The sequence below is a fragment of the Macaca fascicularis genome, chromosome 1 (genome assembly GCF_037993035.2).
Source record: "Macaca fascicularis isolate 582-1 chromosome 1, T2T-MFA8v1.1".
Classification (NCBI taxonomy): Eukaryota; Metazoa; Chordata; class Mammalia; order Primates; family Cercopithecidae; genus Macaca; species Macaca fascicularis.
The window spans coordinates 228,727,375-228,748,436 of record NC_088375.1 but is presented as its reverse complement, the minus strand read 5'-3'; the positions used below and the strand labels follow the sequence as shown (position 1 = coordinate 228,748,436).

The 21,062-nt window shown below is 56.6% G+C and overlaps 1 protein-coding gene across 3 annotated transcripts in view; it reads right to left on the bottom strand.

Moving 5' to 3' along the window:
* Positions 1–21,062, bottom strand: part of CHD5 (chromodomain helicase DNA binding protein 5) — an 81,159-nt gene that overhangs the window by 37,125 nt on the left and 22,972 nt on the right. For 2 of the 3 annotated variants that reach the window (XM_045387953.2, XM_045387962.2), the window contains exons 4-15: positions 19,078–19,196; positions 17,188–17,426; positions 14,644–14,768; positions 13,265–13,388; positions 11,170–11,336; positions 10,777–10,998; positions 8,614–8,820; positions 8,191–8,402; positions 5,998–6,129; positions 5,797–5,905; positions 4,381–4,572; positions 4,095–4,295 (exon numbers count right to left, since the gene is read on the bottom strand). In XM_045387953.2, the coding sequence (XP_045243888.1) occupies positions 4,095–4,295; positions 4,381–4,572; positions 5,797–5,905; positions 5,998–6,129; positions 8,191–8,402; positions 8,614–8,820; positions 10,777–10,998; positions 11,170–11,336; positions 13,265–13,388; positions 14,644–14,768; positions 17,188–17,426; positions 19,078–19,196 (2,049 nt within the window). The remainder of the gene's footprint in view (positions 1–4,094; positions 4,296–4,380; positions 4,573–5,796; positions 5,906–5,997; positions 6,130–8,190; positions 8,403–8,613; positions 8,821–10,776; positions 10,999–11,169; positions 11,337–13,264; positions 13,389–14,643; positions 14,769–17,187; positions 17,427–19,077; positions 19,197–21,062) is intronic. The other variant, XM_065530599.2, reaches the window with a different exon arrangement.

Genomic DNA, 21,062 nt, shown 5'->3' with positions numbered 1-21,062 from the left:
TTACACACAATCTTTTAGCCTCGGTCTCCTCGCCTATCTAGGTGAAGAATGCTATGAGAACTCAAAGAGCTAAGTCTGTTCCTCAAAAAATCAAAAATAGAATTACCATATGATCCGGCAGTTCCACTTCTGGGGGTATACCCAAAAGAAGTGACAGCGGGGACCCAAAGGGGTATTTGCACACTCATATTCCTAGACGATCACTAAAAGCCAGAAGCAACTCAAGTGCCCATCACCAGATGAACAGATCAACAAAACGTGGTCTATCCACGTGATGGGATGTTCTCCAGCCTTGGAAGGAAATTCTGACCCGTGCTACAACATGCATGAACCTCAAGAACATTCTGCTCAGTGAAATGAGCCAGTCGCAAAACGACAGATGCTTCCCAATTCTACTTATATGGAGTACCCAGAGTAGTGAACCTCGTGCAGACAGACAGTAAACTGGTGGCTGCCGGAGGCTGGAGGTGGTGGGGATGTTCATGTTTAATGGGGACACAGTTTCCTTCCTACAAGATGAAAAGAGTGCTGGAGATTGGTTGCATAACAATGTGAATGTACTTAACACTATTGAACTGGTTTTTTTTTTTTTTTTTTTTTGGTTGGTTGTTGCTGTTGTTGAGATAGAATTTAGCTCTTGTCGCCCAGGATGGAGTGCAATGGCGCGACCTCGGCTCACTGCAACCTCTGCCTCCCAGGTTCAAGCAATTCTCCTGCCTCAGCCTCCTGAGTAGCTGGGATTACAGGTGTGCACCAGCATGCCTGGCTAATTTTTGTATTTTTAGTAGAGATGGGGTTTCACCGTGTTGGCCAGGCTAGTCTCAAACTCCTGACCAAACAGGTGATCCATCCGCCTTGGCCTCCCAAAGTGCTGGGATCACAGGCGTGAGCCACCGTGCCTGGCTGTTTTTTGTTTTTTGGTTTTTTTTAAGAGACAGAGTCTCACTATGTTGTCCACGAAAGAGTGCAACAGCTGTTCACAGACACAATCATGGCGCACTCCAGCCTCGAACTCCTGGGCTCAGGCAATCCTCCTGCCTCAGCCTCCCAAGTAGCTAGGACCACAGGTGCACACCACCATGCCCAGCTGAACTGTACTCTTAAAAATGGTTAGGATGGTAAGTTTTACATTATGTGTATTTTACCACAACTTTTAACAATAAAATAATTAAACAGTAAATATAATCAAAGAGCCAAATCAGCAAAGTGCCTGGCACACAGCAGGGTCCCAGCATGGCTCAGGGGAGGTTCTTTTTGTGTCTAATGACCAGGGGCTAATCCATCTACAAAGTCACCTGTGGGATCATTGATTCATTCACTCATTCAACAGTTTATGAGCATCTCTAAGAGCCACAGCTGCCAGCAGACAGTGGAGGAGGCCGACATAAGGGACTCGGAGGGCATGTGGGAGGATCCGCCAGCCAACAAGGCTGTAGCACTGACATTTTCTAGGGGCCAATGGCTGCAAGTCCTCGCTCCTCAATGTGGAGAGTGTTTACAGATGCAGAGGCTGGGCCGGGCGTGGTAGCTCACACCTGTAATCCCAGCACTTTGGGAGGCTGAGGCAGGCAGATCATGAGGTCAAGAGATCAAGACCATCCTGGCCAACATGTGAAACCCGGTCTCTACTAAAAATACAAAAAGCGGCTGAGTGTGGTGGGATACACCTGTAGTCCCAGCTACTCGGGAGGCTGAGGCAGGTGAATCGCTTGAACCTGGGAGGCAGAGGTTGCAGTGAGCCGAGATCGCACCACTGCACTCCAGCCTGGTGACGGAGTGAGACTCCATCTCAAAAAAAAAAAAAAGAAAAAGAAATGCAGGCCCGGCACGGTGGCTCAAGCCTGTAATCCCAGCACTTTGGGAGGCCGAGGCAGGTGGATCACAAGGTCAGGAGATCGAGACCATCCTGGCTAACATGGTGAAACCCCGTCTCTACTAAAAATACAAAAAACTAGCCGGGTGTGGTGGCGGGCGCCTGTAGTCCCAGCTACTCGGAGGCTGAGGCGGGAGAATGGCGTGAACCCGGGAGACGGAGCTTGCAGTGAGCCGAGATCGCGCCACTGCACTCCAGCCTGGGCGACACAGCGAGACTCGGTCTCAAAAAAAAAAAAAAAAAAAAAAGGCCGGGCGTGGTGGCTCACGCCTATAATCCCAGCACTTTGGGAGGCCGAGGCGAGTGGATCACCTGAGGTCGGGAGTTCGAGACCAGCCTGACCAACATGGAGAAACCCCGTCTCTACTAAAAATACAAAATTAGCTGGGCATGGTGGCACATGCCTATAATCCCAGCTACCAGGGAGGCTGAGGCAGGAGAATTGCTTGAACCTGGGAGGCGGAGGTTGTGGTGAGCCAAGATTGTGCCATTGCACTCCAGCCTGGGCAACGAGAGTGAAACTCCGTCTCAAAAAAAAAAAAGAAAAGAAAAAATGAAATGCAGAGACTCGGGCCCCACCCCAGCACTGCTGGGTCAGAGACTGTGCTTTAACAAGACCTCGTAGGGTTCACGGCACCATGAGACCTCGTGATTATTAACTCACTTGACTCTGTGGGGTGTGTGTCTGTTAACTCCATTTTGCTGAGAAAACACTGAGGCCCAGAGAGGCCATGTGACTTGCCCGAAGTCACACAGCTGGTGCACTGCATTGAATAGTGTCCCCCCCAGCGTTCATGTCCACCCAGAAGCTCTTTTGGAAATAGGGTCTTTGCAGACATAATTAGTTGTCTGGGCATGGTGGCTCAATGCCTATAATCTCCATGCTTTGCGAGGCTGAGGCAGGAGGATCGCTTGAGCCCAGGAGTACCAGACCAGCCTGAGCAACATAAGGGAGACCCCATCTCTACAAAAAATGTAAAAGTTAGCTGGGTGTGGTGGTGTGTCCCTGTAGTCCCAGATCCTGGAGGTCAAGGCTGCAGTGAGCTATGATCACATCACGGCACTCTAGCCTGGGTGACAGAGTGAGACCCTGTCTCAAAATAATAATAATAATAATAATAGGCTGAGCATGGTGGCTCGCACTTGTAATCTTAACAATTTGGGAGGCCAAGGCAGGCAGATTGCCTGAGCTTAGGAGTTCGAGACCAGCCTGGGCAACATGGTGAAACCCCGTCTCTACTAAAATACAAAAAATTCGCTAGGCATTGTGGCATATGCCTGCAATCCAAGCTACTCTGGAGGCTGAGGCATGGGAATTGCTTGAACTCGGAGGCAGAGGTTGCAGCGAGCTGAGATCGTGCCATACTGCACTCCAGCCTGAGCGGCAGAATGAGACTCCGTCTCATAATAATAATAATAATAATTAGCTGGGGCCAGGCACAGTGGCTCACTCCTGTAATCCCAGCACTCTGGGAGGCCGAGAAGGGCAGATCACTTGAGCTCAGGAGCTCAAGACTAGCCTGGCCAACATGGTGAAACCCGTCTCCACCAAAAAATACAAAATTAGCCGACCGTGATGGCGCACTCCTGGAGTCCCAGCTACTACTCATGGGGCTAAGGTGGGAGAACCACTTCAACCCAGGAAGGGGAGGTTGCAGTGAGTCGAGATCACCCCACTGCACTCCAGCCTGGGTGATACAGTGTCTCAAAAAAATAAATAAATAAAATAAGTAGCTAAGATGAGATCATACTAGATTAGGGTGGGCCCTAAATCCAGTATGAATGATGTCTTTATAGGATGAGAAACAGACACAAAGGGGAAAACCCCATGTGCTAACAGAGGCAGAAACTGACTTGACGGCTGCAGGCCAGTGAACTCCTGCCGCCACCAGGAGGCTGGAAGGAGGAAGGGAGGATTCTCCCCTAGAGCCTTCAGAGGCACGCCGCCCTGCCCTCCCCTTGATTTCCAACCTCCAGCCTCCAGAACTGTGACTGAATACATCTCTGCTGTTTGAAGCCACCCCGTCTGTGACACTTCGTTAACAGGAGCCCCAGAAAACTGACATGGCGGTAACTCAGCCTCTAGGACAAGTCCTTCGGAGTCTGCCAGCCTCGGTAGCCCTCCCAGGCTGAGGGACCCCGAAGGAGGACAGGGCACCTGTGGTCCCTGAACCAGACCCAGGGTCTTCCTACCGTCCTTCCAAGGATGGCGAGCCCTCACCTTCATACGGAACACCTTCTTCCCACTCCGAATGGCATTGTCCTCAAAGGAAAACTCGTTCTCCCGGATCACCGAGCGGCTCTCCTTGTCCCCCGTGTAGGTGACCACATAGAAGTCGGGTGCCCACATCTCAAACTCGCGTTCCCAGTTGATGATGGTGGAGAGGGGCGCACTAACCAGGTAGGGCCCCTTGGAGTGGCCCTGAAGAAAGGGGACAATGCCGTGAGACCAGCTGCCCTCGGCCAGGACCGGCCACCCCTCCTGGCCACCTGCCCCGCCTGCCCACCTCCTTGTAGAGGGAGTAGAGGAACACGATGGTCTGCACCGTCTTGCCCAGACCCATCTCATCGGCCAGGATGGTGTCAGTGCCCTGCGCCCAGGAGAAGCGCAGCCAGTTGAGGCCCTCCAGCTGGTACGGGTGCAGCGTGCCGCCTGTGGAGTCGATGTACCACGGCTGCTTGTCGAACTTGACCGTGGGCTGCAGGGGAGGCAGCGGTTCAGACACGCCCCAGATCCTGGGCCACCAGAGTCCACACTACAGACCTTTGCACATGCAATTCCTTCTGCCTGGAACACTCTTCCCTCTCCTGTCTCCGTAACTCTTCTCCGGTTCTTGGATGGAATACCTCTTCCTCTAGGAAGCCATCCCTGACTCCCAGCCTGGCTGAAGTGCTCCCACAGTGTCCTCCCATGGCAGCCCCGTACTTCCCCTATCAGGGAAATTTCCCAACTGCTGAATTCTCTGACTTTGAGCCCAGGTTGTCATCACCACCTTGGTCCTGCTCACTGCCTCCTCTTGAGCACCATCCAGGGCCTGGGACATGTAGTCACTTACTATTTTTTGGATGAACAACAAAACGAACATCTATCTGGGGCACTCTCAATGCCCCCAATAACTGGCTCCTCCACTTGATCCAAGCATTTGACATTTGCTTTTTTTTTTTTTTTTTTTTTGAGACTGAGTCTCTGTTGCCCAGGCTGGAGTGCAGTGGCACGATCATGGCTCACTGCAGCCTCAATTTCCTGGACTCAAGGGATTCTCCTACCTCAGCCTCCCTAGTAGCTGGGACCACAGGCACAGCACCATGCCTGGCTAATTTTTAAATTTTATGTAGAGGTGGGATCTCACTATGTTGCCTCAAACTTCTGGGTTCAAGCGGCCCTCCCACCCCAGCCTCCCATGGTGCTAGGATTACAGGCATGAGCCACCATGCCCAGCCCATTTGCCTCTTGATCCTGCTCAAGGTCACTGGCCCCATGCAGTCCTCCCAATGGACCAGGCTCATCTGCCTTTCCTCGGCATCTGACAGGCGCCTGATAGTCCCAGGCCAGGCCCTCTGTGTTCTGTGGATACCCACCAAGGGCCCCTAGAAGACAGTGCATCTTCTGAAACAGATGCCCAGGGCTCATTGGCCCTCGTCTCCTCAGAGCCAACCCAGGGCCAGGCGCCAGTGGACACCCAGAGAGCTCTGCTGAGTGAGTTGGGTCTCCTCCCAGGTGAGAGTGGTGTGTAAGTAGCGTGTCAGCTGCAATGCTATGAGGGGCCTTGCAGCTGTCCTAGCCCTCGTGGGCATGACACTGTCTGCACAAGCCATGAGGGCCCAAGGAAACGTCCCTTTGAGAACACACAGCCCCTGCACATTCAAGTCTGGGGTGGGCAGGCCCTGGCAGCCCCACCCACTGCTGCCCCCCTACAACTCACGTCCACAATGGGCGTGTCCGGCGGCTTCTCCTGCTTGTCGTCCCTCAGCTTCTTGCCCTTCTTGAGCAGCCTCTTGGGCAGCCTGGTGTCTTCCCCAAGCATCAGCTCCCTAGGAAAAGACATAGGATGCAGGTGAGCAAGGCTCAGCCCAGGAGCAGACCCCGGCAGCCTGTGCCCAGCAGCCGGATCCCTGCGGCCCACCTGTGGCCCCAGTAGGCCTGCTTAAGGTTGTCGTAGTAGGGGATGTCGATGTCATCGATCTCCCAGGTGCACTGGTCATAGGGTAGGTCTTTCCACTTGATCAGGTAGTGCACATCCCCCTTTTTGTCAAAGCTGCAACACAGTGAACAGATGTGGGTCGCTCAGGGCGCCACAGCACGGGTTTGATGAACCTCCCAGGATGCTGAGCCACTCACACCCAGGGTCGCCTCGGATGCTGGGCCCAGCCAGGAGGAGGGGACGAGGGCAGAAGCTCCAGGGAGGTGCAGCGGCTTGCCCGGGGCCACACAGCGAATGAGAGGGGGACGGGGCAGAGCCAGAGAGGGACACGGAGGCCAGCTGACAGAGGAGCAACCAGCCAGCCTCCCGCATCCTGTGCGCCTCTGTGGCAGGCATGAATCCCATTTGTCACGGGATCTGGATTTTCACAGGAGTTCTGGATTTCTAAGTTGGAAAGTTCTCTTTCCTGCCAATGGACTCAGTTTTCTAACTTAAAATACGGGAAGGACTTGTGCAGTGGCCATGTAGGGTTAGGAGCCGTCTCTGCAAAGTAGATAAGGACAATTCCTGCATGTGAGGCGGTCTCTTCCGGGGACACAAGGACCCAGTGGCCAAGCCCAGCAGCACACAGCTTGATTCTGGCCACTGGGAGGGTCCTCAGGTCCTCCCACCTGCCCAGGATAAGGCAACCAGGCCAGAGGAGTGCTGCAGGGCCGGGCCGGGCCGGGCCGGGGCATGGCTACCCCACACAGCAGCGCGAGGAGGCACACAGACGCGGTGGGCAGCGGCTGCTGCGGGCCTGGGGGCCATAAAGAGAAAGACCAATCCCCAGTTACCACAGAAACTGATGTTTGTTTGTTTTCCAATACATAATTGATTGTTTTGCAGACTGGGGGAATAAATCCAGGGGAGCTTCACCTGTCCCACTTTGGAGCAGAGAGAAAAACTACCATGTATATTTTTAGCATGCAATTTAGTAAAGGTAGAAAACCATAGGCCAATTCATTGCCGGGAATTAGGTTCCCACAGAAACTGACCCTTGAAGGTCATTCTCAGGAAGGTCTGGAGAGGAAAAACGTGGGTGTCCCATAGTTGAAGAGGCAGCTTTTTCAAGTTCCGCGCCCCTCCTTCTGAAGACCGCCCACAGCCAGCCTCTGGCAAGCTCCGGTCACCTGTGCAGCAGTCTGTTCCCTACAAGGGCCTCAACGCCCAGCAGTTGGGAGCCAGGACTGAAATCTGAACATTTCAGGCTCTTAACCTCTGCTCTACCCAACAGCTGCCTGAAGCCAGAAGCACTGAGTGGCAGAGGCCACCGATCCTAAGCCCCTCAAAGGCAGAGGCCACAGGGTAGCCAGGTTGGGGAGCATAAGCTCCAAGCTGCCACCACACAGCAGGTACTCTGGGCCCCACCCCAAGGCCCATCTGTCAGCCACCACCAGTTCTCAAGCCCCTAAACTCAAGAATCGGCAGGAGTTCCCATCACCCACCAAATCAAAACCAAAGCCCACGGGCCTCCTGCCTCCGGCTCTTTGTCCCAGCCTCCTGCAACCTCTGATTGCTAAGGCATCCCAGGGAATTGCCAGACTGCTCCAGGAAGAGCTGCTGCTGGGGCACTGGGGGGTGCAACAGTGGCTAAGAAAGTAGGTCCTGCAGTCAGAAAGCATGGGGTTCAAATCCCAGCTCCACTCCGTGGCTGTGTGATTCTGGCAAGTGACTTAACCTTGCTGTGCCTATTCTCACATCAGTAAAACAGAGGTAAAAGAAAGACGCGTCTCTCCCAGGGTAGGCAGTGCTCAGTACAGCCAGCTACTATCACAAACGTGGGGGAAATGCGGACATACCCCCACACCTCGGGCCTCCCGCATCCTCAGACCCCTCCTGCTGGTATCAAGCACTAACCCAGCACGAGGGTCCCGAACCCCCAAGGGTGTGAACACGTGTGCATGAGTGTGCAGGCATGCATGGGACGGCCCCTCCAGCAGATCAGGCAGATCTCCAGCACTGGGAGCCCTAGGCCCCTTCCTTGTGCCCCTGCTGTGCCCACATGTGGTCCTGCACAGCAGCCCCAAGGCAAGGGCCCTGGTGCCCTGCCCTGCACCATTTTACAGAGCAAAGTAGCTGATGCGGCCCAGCCCCAGTGATGGGCAGGGAGGGTAGCCAGCTGCAGGCACACACCTATGGTTCAGGATTCGGTGAATCATCATCCACTCTGGCTTGATGCCATAGCGGTAGAAGCGCTCCTCCATCTTGGCATAGAGGGGGTCCTTGTTCTTCCTCTTCTCGCTCTTGCCATCCTCATCCCCAGAGCCGTAGTCAAAGGGGGGCGGCTCATCCATGTCATTCTTTCTTTGGTAGTTGCGATACATCACCGTGTGGTACAGCTCCAGCTGCTCACAGACGGGCACGAGCCACAGAAGGGGGATGAGCCATGGCCCTCTGCGTCTCCCTACCCAGCTCCCCTAGCCCCAGGCCAGCACCACCCCAACTCCCAACAGCACCCCTCAGTCAGAGGTGCTTCAGCCCCTTCCCGCCAGCCTGGGAGGGTCCAGGGCTCACCAGGTCCTGAGCCTTGGCACAGCCACCCTGCTGGGCACTCACCTGTAGCTCCTTCACCCAGGAGCAGTGCCAGTAGGACAGCCCTGCCCACTTGACAAAGAACTCTCTCTCAGGGATGCCCTCCAGGGGCTTGGGTGGAGGGAGGCTGGGCTCCACGTCAGGCCCAGGCAGCCCCACCATGAAGGGGGCAGGGGGCTCCGTCCACCTCCAGTGTAGAATCCTCTGGACTTTGCCCTTCAGTGGGGGACACTGTGGACAGAGAAGGGTCCCCAAGGTGGGGCTCAGCTGCAGGGCCCCACCCTGAGGCTCCCATGACAGCAGGCTGCCACGCAGGCTCCCTCCCATCAGTGCCACTGTCCCCAAGTCAGAACAGCACCACCGTGACGCCATGACATCCACCCCGTCCTCAGGAGCCGCATGGGTCATGCACACAGGAGACGGGCAATGGGGGTCTGGGAGACCACGTGGCCCTTTCACTCAGTGGTAAACTCATCGGCACCCAGAATATCTGAGCCAGGGTAGGTAAGACTGCCATATGCACACGACAGAGGGGGAAACTGAGGCCCACTCGGCAAGGGACAGCAGAGCAGGGAGCAGAATATGAAGTTCTGGACTTCCCCTACCTTAGGTCTTCCCATTGTACCCTGAAAAGAGGTCACATCATTGTGTGACCCCCAAGCACCCAGGGAGCATGAGCCCCGTGCTGGAGCTCAGGGACATGGCAGCCTCCAATCCGCCATCCCTCACCTGGGGCAGGGCTGCACCCAAGCACTGTGCATCTAGGCTGGGACAATGAGGCCCCATTTCTGGCAGCCCACAGACACACTGCACGGGCCCTGACCGATGCTACGGTGACAATGAGCTGCTGGCTGGCAAAGGCGAGAAATGCAACCGCCACAAACCCCACCACCTGGGCCCTGAGATGGGTGGGAGCAGCCTTGGCCCTCCAAGGAGGCGGTGCTGAGCCTGGCTGGACAGGGTCAGGGGTGACTGATTCAGGGAGACAGCTCTGTTGGGGACAGCAGGTCCCAGCTCTGCTACTACCTGTCCTCGGAAACTTGTCCAAGCCTACTGAGCCTGCTTTCCCATCTGTAAAATGGCCCACCCCTTCCTCCACCTACCAGGTTTGTGGTGCCACATCACACCTGAAGGCATTCTAGAGGTGCAAGGTATACCACATAGCCAGCCTTCTTTTGGCCTTGGTGACAGCAAAGGCCAAGAGGCAGAGGAGGAGGAGGACACGGGAGGCAGGAAAGGCTCCTCCGCTGGCTCTGGGGGGAGTGGAAGAGGGGACCCTCCCACCCCATCCCAACTTCTCAGGGAAGAAGCTGAGAGGAACTCCACTCCTGCCTCCCTCCCATCCCAGGGCCTTCCATGAATCCTAGGAAAGCACAGGAGGCTGCACCCCTCAAAAGGGTCCTTCCCTGACCCCGACACAGACACAGACAAGTATGCGCGCGGATGCACGCACACACACACACACACAGCACAAGCCCACATGCACACGGGACGGCCCAGGGCTAAAGGCAGCACAGCCCAGGACCTGAGGGGTGGGGGATCTGGCACCGCGGGGCGCAGGGCAGACAGCTCAGAGCAAGGGGCCTTCTGATGTCTACTGTGATTGGGGGATGAGGGATGGGGGTGCCTCTCTTCCTGCAGAAACTGATGCTCTGGCCCTAGGACCCTCCTACCCTCTCCCTATCCCCAGCCTCGGAACAGGAGCCAGGTCTGGGGTGGCTCCAGGGACCTGAATCTGAGGGACGGTTTGGCCCTTGTGTGGCCTTAGGCAGGTCATTCTGCTTCCCTGAGCCTCAGTTTTCTCATCTGAAAAGGAAACAACAAAATGCGTGGTGCCAGAATACTCAGTAATGTTAAAGGATACTATGATGGATGTGGAGCCCTTGCAGAGCACGTGGTCACTGAACAGTGGTCGTGGTATTGGCATGATCACCACAGACCTGCCTGCCTTTCCCTAACACTCATGCCTCCCGTCTCTAGGGGTGTCAGACACGGAGCGGGATTTGGGGAAGCTAGAGTGGGCGTGGCCTCGAGCGGCGCGGGCGGAGCTTTGCGGGATCAGCTACCGAGGCGGGTCCGGAGCCGGCAGGGGCGGGGCCTTTTGAGGAGGGCAGGCCTTCCCCTGGGGGCGGGGCCTGTTCCTGGGGTGGGGCGGGGCGTCCGGCGCGGGGCGGGCGGAACACTCACAGTACAGCGCGGGCAGAGCCATTCACCGTTTGGGATCTCGGGCAGTGGCGGGTTGAGGCAATGCAGGTGGTAGGAGGAGGGGCAGGCATCGCAGCAGAGCAGCTCGCCCCCGTCCTTGCACACGCGGCAGAACTCCATGTGATCATCCTCCTCCTCCTCGCAGCCGCCCTCCTCCTCTTCGTCGTCGTCGTCCTTTGGCTCCCACTGGATCCCCTCCTTCTCCTGGGGGAGGAGGCCAGGTGGAGGCACCCTGGGCGGGGTCCCCACTCCACCAGGGCCTGACTCCCTCCCTCCCCCACAGCATTTCCCCGCATTCTGCCCCCAAATGAGGGCACAGGGGTGGGGGAGCCAGGCGTGGCCCCGCTCCCAGCCCGGGGCTCTGCCAAGGCTTACACAATGGGGGCAGCTCCACTTGCCCTCGGGAGCCTTCTCCAGCTCTGGGTCCAGGCACACGAGATGGTAGGCCCTCGGGCAGGTGTCGCACAGGATGATCTCCCCACCTTGCTGGCACACCTCACAGTAATCCTGGTGGTCTGTCTCATAGCCGTCACCATCATCAACTAAGGTAGGGGAGAGGCAGTCATGGAAGGCCTCATCCGCACTCCCAGAACACAACCAACTGCACCGCCCCAGGCCAGACAGGCACAGAGTAGATGCATAATAGATGGTGGGTGGATAGGTGGGTGGATGAGTGGACTGACGGTTGAGGTTGTAAAAGGGTGAGGAGATAGAAGATGGATAAAAGGAAAGAAGGAAGGAAGGAAGGGTAAGAGAGTGGGTGGATGGGTAGAAAGATGAATGGATAGATGGATGAATGGACAAATGGATGGATGGACAAATGGATGGATGGACGATAGATGAACAAGATGGATGGATGGATGGCTGGATGGACTGATAGATGAACAAATGGATGGATGGAGCGATGGATGATGAATGGACAAATGGATGGATGGACTCATAGATGAACAGATGGATGGATGGACAAATGGATAGACGGATGGAGAGATGGATGATGAACGGACAAATGGATGCATGGATGATGAATGATGAATAGACAAATGGATGGATGATGAATGGACAAATGGATGGATGGATGATGAACGGACAGATGGATGGATGGATGAACAAATGGATGGATAATGGATGGACAAATGGATAGATGATGGATGGATGGACAAATGGATAGGAGGACGGATAATGGATGGATGGATGGACAAATGGATGGACAGATGAATGGATGGATGGGCAAATGAGTGGATGGATGGGCAAACAGATGAATGACGGATGGACAAATGGATGGATGGATGGATGGATGGATGGACAAGTGGATGGATGTATAGACGGATGAATGGACAAAAGAATGCATGGATGTATGGATAAACAAATAGATGGATGAATGCATGGACAAATGGATGGATGATGGATGGATGGACAAATGGATGGACAGATGGATGCATGGATGGACAAATGGATGGATAATGGATGGACAAATGGAAGGATGATGGATGCATGAATGGATGGATGATGGACAAATGGATGGATGGATGGACAAATGGATGGGTGGGCAAAAGAATGGATGGATGGATGAATGAACAAATGGATGGATGGGTAGACAAATGAATGATGGATGGACAGATGGGTAGATGGATGGATGGATGGTGGGTGAACAAATGAATGGATAATAGATGAACAAATGAATGGATAATGGATGGACAAATGGATGGATGGATGATGGATGGATGGATGATGGATGAATGGACAAATGGATGGATGATGGATGGATGGACAAATGGATGGATGGATAGATGGATGGATGGGATGGATGGATGAACAGACAGATGGATGGCTGGATGGATGGACAAAAGGACGGACGAATGGATGGATGGATGGATGGATGGATGGATGGATGGATGGGCAAGTGGATGGATGGGTGATGGGATGATGGATGGGTGGATGGATGGACAAAAGAATGAATGAATAGATGGATGGATGCATGGTGGATGGATAACTGACGGATGGATGATGGATGATGGATGAATGGCTGGATGGATGAGGGATGGATGGATAAAAAGAAGGAACTGAGGGAAAGAGGGAGAGGGAGGGATGGGAAGGGAGGTGAGGGGACAGATGGGTGTTAAGTGGGTGGGGGGTGACTGAATAGATGATGGCGATGAGATGAAGCACTTCCCTCTTCGGTCACCACACTGCTAATGCAAATGCCCTGGGGAGGCTCCCACCATAGGTTCCATGTTCTTTCCTCACTGGGACAGGATGCCCCTCCCCAGACAGTAGAGACCAGGGCCGTGTGTGAAACACAGGGGCCCCACCTGGCCAAGACATGAGGATGCCCTTCCCCTGCTTCCCGCGGGGAGGTTCCATGCCCCACACATCCACCCCGCAGGCCGAGAACCCACCACATGGGGAGTCCTACTAGTGCCCCCCTACATCCACCCAGCAGGCCAAGAACTCTCCAGAAGGGGAGTCATACTCCTCTTCTTCTTGCGCCTCCTCTTGCTCTTCTTGCCCAGGGCTGCAGAGCACTCGGAGCGCACGGAGGCACTGTGGATGCTGGCGCTGTCGAAGTCCGACTCCTCCCTCTCATCTTCTTCACTCTACAGGGGAAGACAAGGTCCTGTGATCCCAGGGCCTCACCCAGAAGGCTTCGCTGGCCTGGGCAGTGTGGGGTGGGACAAAGCACAGTAGAGGCTCTGGAGACACAGTACTCTCTGCGATTCGCCTCAGCCCCCCACACAGCTGAAAACCTCACATTACAGCCTACCTGTCCAGCCCGATGTCCCACCACCCACCCAGAGCCCTGCTCTCCAGCCTCAGACACTTCCCACAATTTCCACCTCTGAACAGCTCTCCAGGCCCTGCCCTCCATCCTGCCAAACTCCTAAACATCCTTCAAGGGGCAGCCCTAGGGACAACTCCTCCAAGGACTCTTCCCAGATCTCTCCTTTACTGGACCTATTGTGACTGCCTGTGTGCCAGGTCTGGCCTGTCCCATCTGACTGGTATATCACGGACTCTCCACCAGCGAACATGCCTGCCAGGTGACAAGTGCTACAGGACTATGGCCCGCCATGGCTGAGCAGAGGGCCTGGCACACAGTAGGTGCTCAACAAATATCTGCTAAGCTGAACTAGACCATCAGCTCCAGGGTGGGCCATACCTTCTCTCCATGCTCCCCTCCAGACCTGACACTGGCTTCTGCCAAAGGGCAGGGAAACAGCTTCCAACTCCACCCCACTGCAGGGTGGGGGTGAGGTGAGGGAGGCAGCTACCTATGGGGGTGACGAGGGTGAATGCCCCTCACACTCACAGAGAAAGGGGGGCCCCAAGGTTGAGTAAGACCTGGGCTTAGCGTCTGAGCCTGGGCCCAGAGCTGGCCCTGAGGACAGGAGGAGGTAACTGGGACTCCAGCCAGTCTGATCCTGCCCACATGCCACTTCTCTAGGGTCCAGCCCCATCCAACTACTCCCCCGAGAGCAGACCTGGGCGCTGGGCGGCCAGGCCCCACCAGGACAGATTCCTCCAGCTGCTGCCCAAATGGAGCTACAGTTGTAGACAGCAGGAGCCATGACTGAGCTCCCAGCTCAGGAGGGTGAGCCAGGGGAGTACTCCCTGCCCAGAGTCCAAGTCAGAAGGGTCCTTGGAAGGATTCAGTCTAAACCCCTCATCACACAAATGGAGAAACTGAGGTCCAGCACATCTGCACGTAGACTGGAAGGAGAGTAGGGGAGGGGTGCAACCTGCCCCAGCTAGTTTGTAATGAACTGAAGGCCCTCGCCTGGCCCCTGTGTGCTCACATGCAGACACATACGCTGCAAACGCACACACAAGTGCACACACGCACATACTTACCGAGGAGCCTTTCTTCCTCTTGTTGCTGATCCCTCCAAAGCGGAACTTGAGCCCGGCCATCTTTTTCCCTTTGCCCTTTTTCTTCCCATCTTTGGAGCCTTTGATCTTCTTCCTCACTCCAGGCCCTGAAACACAGCGGTAATGATAGCCAACCACTGCCACCACTGATGGCCTGCTTCCTACCATCATCTCACTGAGCTCTCGGTTACACAATAAGGAAAGGGTCATTTCTACCATCACCCCTTTTCAGACGAGACACCTGAAGCTTGGAGAGGTGAAACCCTTGCTTAAAATCACACAGCAAGGCCGGGCGCAGTGGCTCAAGCCTGTAATCCCAGCACTTTGGGAGGCCGAGACGGGCGGATCACGAGGTCAGGAGTTCGAGACCATCCTGGCTAACATGGTGAAACCCCGTCTCTACTAAAAAATACAAAAAACTAGCCGGGCGAGGTGGTGGGCGCCTGTAGTCCCGGCTACTCGGGAGGCTGAGGCAGGAGAATGGCGTAAAAACCCGGGAGGCAGAGCTTGCAGTGAGCTGAGATACGGCCACTGCACTCCACCCTGGGCGACACAGCGAGACTCCGTCTCAAAAAAAAAAAAAAAATCACACAGCAAATGAGGCAAAACCAGACGACGGCTCTGACCGGAGGCTGCTCTGACCACCCTGCTGCCCCTTGTCCATGACCCACAGAAATGTGGCTCTCTTGGGAGGAGCCCCTATACTGTCCTCAACCACTGAAAGGAGGCACCAGCCATCCCCCACAGCCAGCAGGGCCACTGAAGGCACAGCCACGCACCTGTGGTCCATGCCTGAGCCCCCAAAGGATGTCCTGGGGCCAAAAGGCCTTTTCCCACCTGCTAGCCAGGTAATGTTGGTCCCACCCAAGACCGCCCCACCTCTGCCAGTCAACCCCAGCAAAGGCCAGCAGGGTTGAGGCTGTTTTTATGGAGCTGGCCACAGGGCAATTAGCTACCCGGGGAGTAATGACCCGGGAAGGAAGGGGGGCCTGGAGGCAGGGATGCACACCCCACAGAGGCAGCCTCTCCCCAGGCCCTCCTCTGGCCACACCACATACAGGGACATGGAGCTAGGAGCCCAGCTGTACCCTCCATGGCGCCATGGAAAATCTATTTCAATTTTCCAAGCTCTGAATAGGCAGCTCATGGAATCAATAGCTCAGCAGCTGGAGCCCGAGAGGAAACGAGAAAACAAGGCAGCCTGGGCCTACAGGGGCGGGCCGGGAGCCCCTCCCGAGATCCTGATGGCCCAGACAGAGCAGGACAGGGAACAGACTCTGACCCTTGTCACTTCGCCCGCCAGGCTCCCTTCAGAGACTTGGCACGGTGGTGTCAGACACAGCACCCCAGAAACTAAAGCTCCTTGGGGCTGAAAGAAGGGGTCCCCAGAGCCCCCTCAGCCCCTTCCATCAAAACCCAAATCAGCTAGACACGGTGGCTCATGCCTGCAAGCCCAGCACTCTGGGAGGCTGAGGTGGGCGGATCACCTGAGGTCAGGAGTTCCGAGACCAGCCTGGCCAACACGGCGAAACCCCGTCTCTACTAAAAATACAAAAAATTAGCCAGGTGTGGTGGTGCACTCACTCCTGTAATCCTAGCTACTCAGGAGGCTGAGGCAGGAAAATTGCTTGAACCCAGAAGGCGGAGGTTGCAGTGAGCAGAGATCGAGCCACTGTACTCCGGCCTGGAGGACAGAGTGAGAGTCTGTCAAAAAAAAAAAAAAAATCAGGGCACCCAGGAAAGCTGAGATGCAGGTAACTGACAGCCCTGCGGAGATCAATGTCCCCAACCTCCAAGAGGCCAGAAACCCCCACCCAGAAACCTCCCTCCCCAAGGCCTTCAAGTCACAGGGGGCCTCTGCTGCCCCCATCCTCCCCACCCAGACACCCAGCCACTGAGGCAGAATTTGGATCTCGACCTCCTTCCAGGCCTGTCCCAGAACAGCCTTCCTGGGAAGCCAGACCTGGCCATGCCCAGTCCCTCCAACTCCTGCCTGCTTCCCGGATCCTAAAGCTGGGGAGGCAGGGCCTCCATGCTCCACGCTGGCCAAGGGCCTGGAACAACCCTGCACACAGTGGGTGTGCAGACAAGAGGGAGAGACGGGCTCAACTGGGGCCTCCTCCTCCTCCCCAGGAACAGCACAGGCTGAAACCCAAGAGCCTGCCAACTCCCAGAAACCGGGGCTGGAGTGGCTCCACTCTGCGTACCTCTGTTCTTGCCCTCCCTCCAGGCCCACGTCAGGGGCACGTCCTGGCTGGCCAGGCTCAAACCTCTCAAACCTCAGCCCACATCATCACCTCTGCTTCTCCACCAGCCCCAAAAGGTAGTCAGGCACAAAAGAGGCGAGGGATGCTGCCTCACTGCTGAGAAAGGACCGAGCAATCCAAGGTCACACAGGCATAGGGCCATCGATAAGGAGCACGCCAGTTGCCCCCCCCGCCCGCGTCTGCCCTGTGGCTTCTCCTGTAGGGTCTGAGGGAGATCTCTTCCTAGCGGGACTAGGTGCCCACTCACCCCCAGCCTTACCTTTGCCCTCCTTGGTCTTGGCTTTGCGGATAAGCACAGGCTGGGGCACCTGCGGGGGGCTGACGGCTAGCGGAGGGGAGATGGTGACTGTCTCTACAGCCGCAGCCACTGCCGCCGCCGCTGCTGCCGCCGAGCTGCCCTTGAAGGGGTTGTTGGCGCTGAACTCTCGCCACTTGGCACCCAGGACGGTCATCATTTTGGACATGGGAATCTTCGGGTTCTTCTTGGCAATGAGTGGCCTGTTGGGGGAGAGGCAGGAGAGTGAGGGCAGGGCCAGGTGAGATGAGAGGCCCACCCTAGCCCCGGCAGGGCCCACCCCTCTGCCACGCATGCAATCTATGGCAGCAACCCCAGGTTCCTGATTAGAGAAACTATGCGGGAAACCCGCTGACCACAGCCCGCCCCCAAAACACCCCCGCTTCCTGTCCACACCTACAGCCTGCCCCCAAAACACCTCCGCTTCCTGTCCACACCCACAGCCCGCCCCCAAAACACCCCCACTTCCTGTCCACACCCACAGCCCACCCCCAAAACACCCCCGCTTCCTGTCCACACCCACAGCCCGCCCTCAAAACACCCCCGCTTCCTGTCCACACCCACAGCCCGCCCCCAAAACACCCCCGCTTCCTGTCCACACCCACAGTCCACCCCCAAAACACCCCCGCTTCCTGTCCACACCCACAGCCCGCCCCCAAAACACCCCCGCTTCCTGTCCACACCCACAGCCCGCCCCCAAAACACCTCCCCTTCCTGTCCACACCCACAGCCCGCCCCCAAAACACCCCCGCTTCCTGTCCACACCCACAGCCCGCCCCCAAAACACCCCCGCTTCCTGTCCACACCCACAGCCCGCCCCCAAAACACCCCCGCTTCCTGTCCACACCCACAGCCCGCCCCCAAAACACCCCCGCTTCCTGTCCACACCCACAGCCCGCCCCCAAAACACCCCCGCTTCCTGTCCACACCCACAGCCCGCCCCCAAAACACCCCCGCTTCCTGTCCACACCCACAGCCCGCCCTCAAAACACCCCCGCTTCCTGTCCACACCCACAGCCCGCCCTCAAAACACCCCCGCTTCCTGTCCACACCCACAGCCCGCCCCCAAAACACCCCCGCTTCCTGTCCACACCCACAGCCCGCCCTCAAAACACCCCCGCTTCCTGTCCACACCCACAGCCCGCCCTCAAAACACCCCCGCTTCCTGTCCACACCCACAGCCCGCCCTCAAAACACCCCCGCTTCCTGTCCACACCCACAGCCCACCCCCAAAACACCCCCGCTTCCTGTCCACACCCACAGCCCGCCCCCAAAACACCCCCACTTCCTGTCCACACCCACACCCACAGCCCGCCCCCAAAACACCCCCGCTGCCTGTCCACACCCACAGCCCGCCCCCCAAAACACCCCGCTGCCTGTCCACACCCGTAGCCCGCCCCCAAAACACCCCCGCTTCCTGTCCACACCCACAGCCCGCCCCCAAAACACCCCCGCTTCCTGTCCACACAGTTGGTTATTTTCTCATCGGGTTTTCAGGCCCTGCAAGACTTGGGGGGCCACAGAGGGGCTACAGTTGGCCTCTGGGTCTCTGTCCCACCTCTACCAGAGCTGAGAGGCCATGGTGGTGAACGACCCCCCAGGAAAGACTGGAACCACCTTCCCCAATGGGAAAAGACTCAAGGGCCCAGGGGCAGGGCCCACAAGGGAAGGCCTCGAGGTCTGTGAACATGAAGGGGTCCTGCCCCCTCCCTCCAGCTCCCTCAGGTTGCTGAGTCGACCTGACAAAGCCCACCCCTACCACAGACACCTGGGCTTCATTCCTCCACCTCCCTCCCGACTTGGTACCACCAGAGGATGCGCCGACCTTGAGAACAGCCCTGGTGCCCGGCCCACCTGAGGAACTGGCTGAAGGCCTTGTAGTTGGTCAGCGTGTGGTAGTCCTCCTCCGAGAACAGGTAGTCCACGTCATCCAGGCCCCACTCAGCCATGAGCTGCCCCGAAGACTTGGGCTCCTACAGAGACCCAGGCCAGAGGTAGAGTTGTTGAGGGGCCTTCTAACCTGTACCCCCATCCCCAGGGTCCCTGCCTAGGAGGCTTCGGCACAGGGGAGAGAGGTGGGGTCATGTCTGCAACGTAACTGGACCATTCTCACCCACCCTGGGAAACACTCAAGCCCTGCAGCCCCGCAGCCCCGCAGCTCCCAATCTGTGCCGTGTCTCAGATGCCAGCCCGTGGGAGTGCAGGCAAAGTGTTCGATGTCAGGGTTTGGGGAGAGGCCATGTGTGTGCCCAGAACCTCCAGAAAGGGAAATCAGCCAGGTGTGGGAAAAGAGACTGGACGCCTGAGACCAGGCCTCCATCCTGAGATAGGGCTGCCCAACCGGCCTCGGGATGCCAGGGCATGACAACAGAACTCGCCCTCTGGGGGACTGCATTCTGGGGATTTGGACAGCAGGAGAGCACGGTGCCCTAAGACAGGAAGACGTCCCTGATAAGGATGTAGGGCTACAGGGCTTCCTAAGTCACTTTAGAAAGACATGACGCCTCCAGGCCAGGGGTGATGGCTCACACCCGTAATCTCAACACTTTAGGAGGCCAAGGCAGACAGATCATTTGAGGTCAGGAGTTCGAGATCAGCCTGGCCAACATGCTGAAACCCCTTCTCTACTGAAATACAAAAATTATCTGGGTGTGTTGGTGTAATCCCAGCTATTCAGGAGCCTGAGGCAGGAGAATCACTTGAACTCAGGAGGCGGAGGTTGCAGTCAGCTGAGATGGCGCCACTGCACTCCAGCCTGGGTGGCAGAGCGAGATTCTGTCTCAAAAAAAAAAAAAAGACATGAGGCCTCCCCAGGGTGCCATGTATAGCCACGTCAGCCCCTGTAAAGGACAGGACACCGCTGAGGCAGGGGCATACCCCGTCTCTACTGAAATACAAAAATTATCTGGGTGTGTTGGTGTAATCCCAGCTATTCAGGAGCCTGAGGCAGGAGAATCACTTGAACTCAGGAGGCGGAGGTTGCAGTCAGCTGAGATGGCGCCACTGCACTCCAGCCTGGGTGGCAGATCGAGATTCTGTCTCAAAAAAAAAAAAAAAGACATGAGGCCTCCCCAAGGTGCCAGGTATAGCCACGTCAGCCCCTGTAAAGGACAGGACACTGCTGAGGCAGGGGCATGGGACAATGGGCCAGCTGGGGACAGAGCCCTGAGAGGGTCCAACTACTGCTGAGGCCTGGGGTGGGGCAACATCCCAGGGGCACAATGTGTTCACAAGAGAGCTAGCCCGGGGTCAGGTGACCAGATCAACAGGCAGCCCGGGCTGGCAGGGCTCAGAAACGGAGGTGCTGGCTGTGGGCATGGGCTGCTTCTGATCCTGGCTCTACCACACACCAGTGGTGAGAGGTGGACAAGTTACTTAACGTTCCTGCCTCAGTTTCCCCATCTGTAAAATGAAGATAATGGTACACTGCCTTGCAGAACAGAATGAGTTAGTGCAGGTGCTTGGAACAGGGTGTGTCAAAATGTGTTAGTAACTGTTAGCACCCAACCCACCTGCCTTCCTCCTTCCCCAACATCCCACTTCTTCCAGGCAGCCCTGAGCTGCCCCTACCCAACCTGATACATTAAGCCAATCAGTACACACCACTCCTAGGCCAAAGTCTGGTCAGGCCAGTCATGTCTTAAGCCAGTCCAATCAGGGGAATGCTGGTCTCCTGCTTGCACACCTGGATACTGGAGGCCTGCTCTCCCTCCTGCTGGAGGGGACCAAGAAGCCCCGAGCAGCTGCTGCCCTCATTCTCAGCCACAAGAGTGCTCAGCCACGAGCGTGTCTGGCCTAAGCCCAACACTGACACAGCAGAGGCAGGGTGAATGATGCAA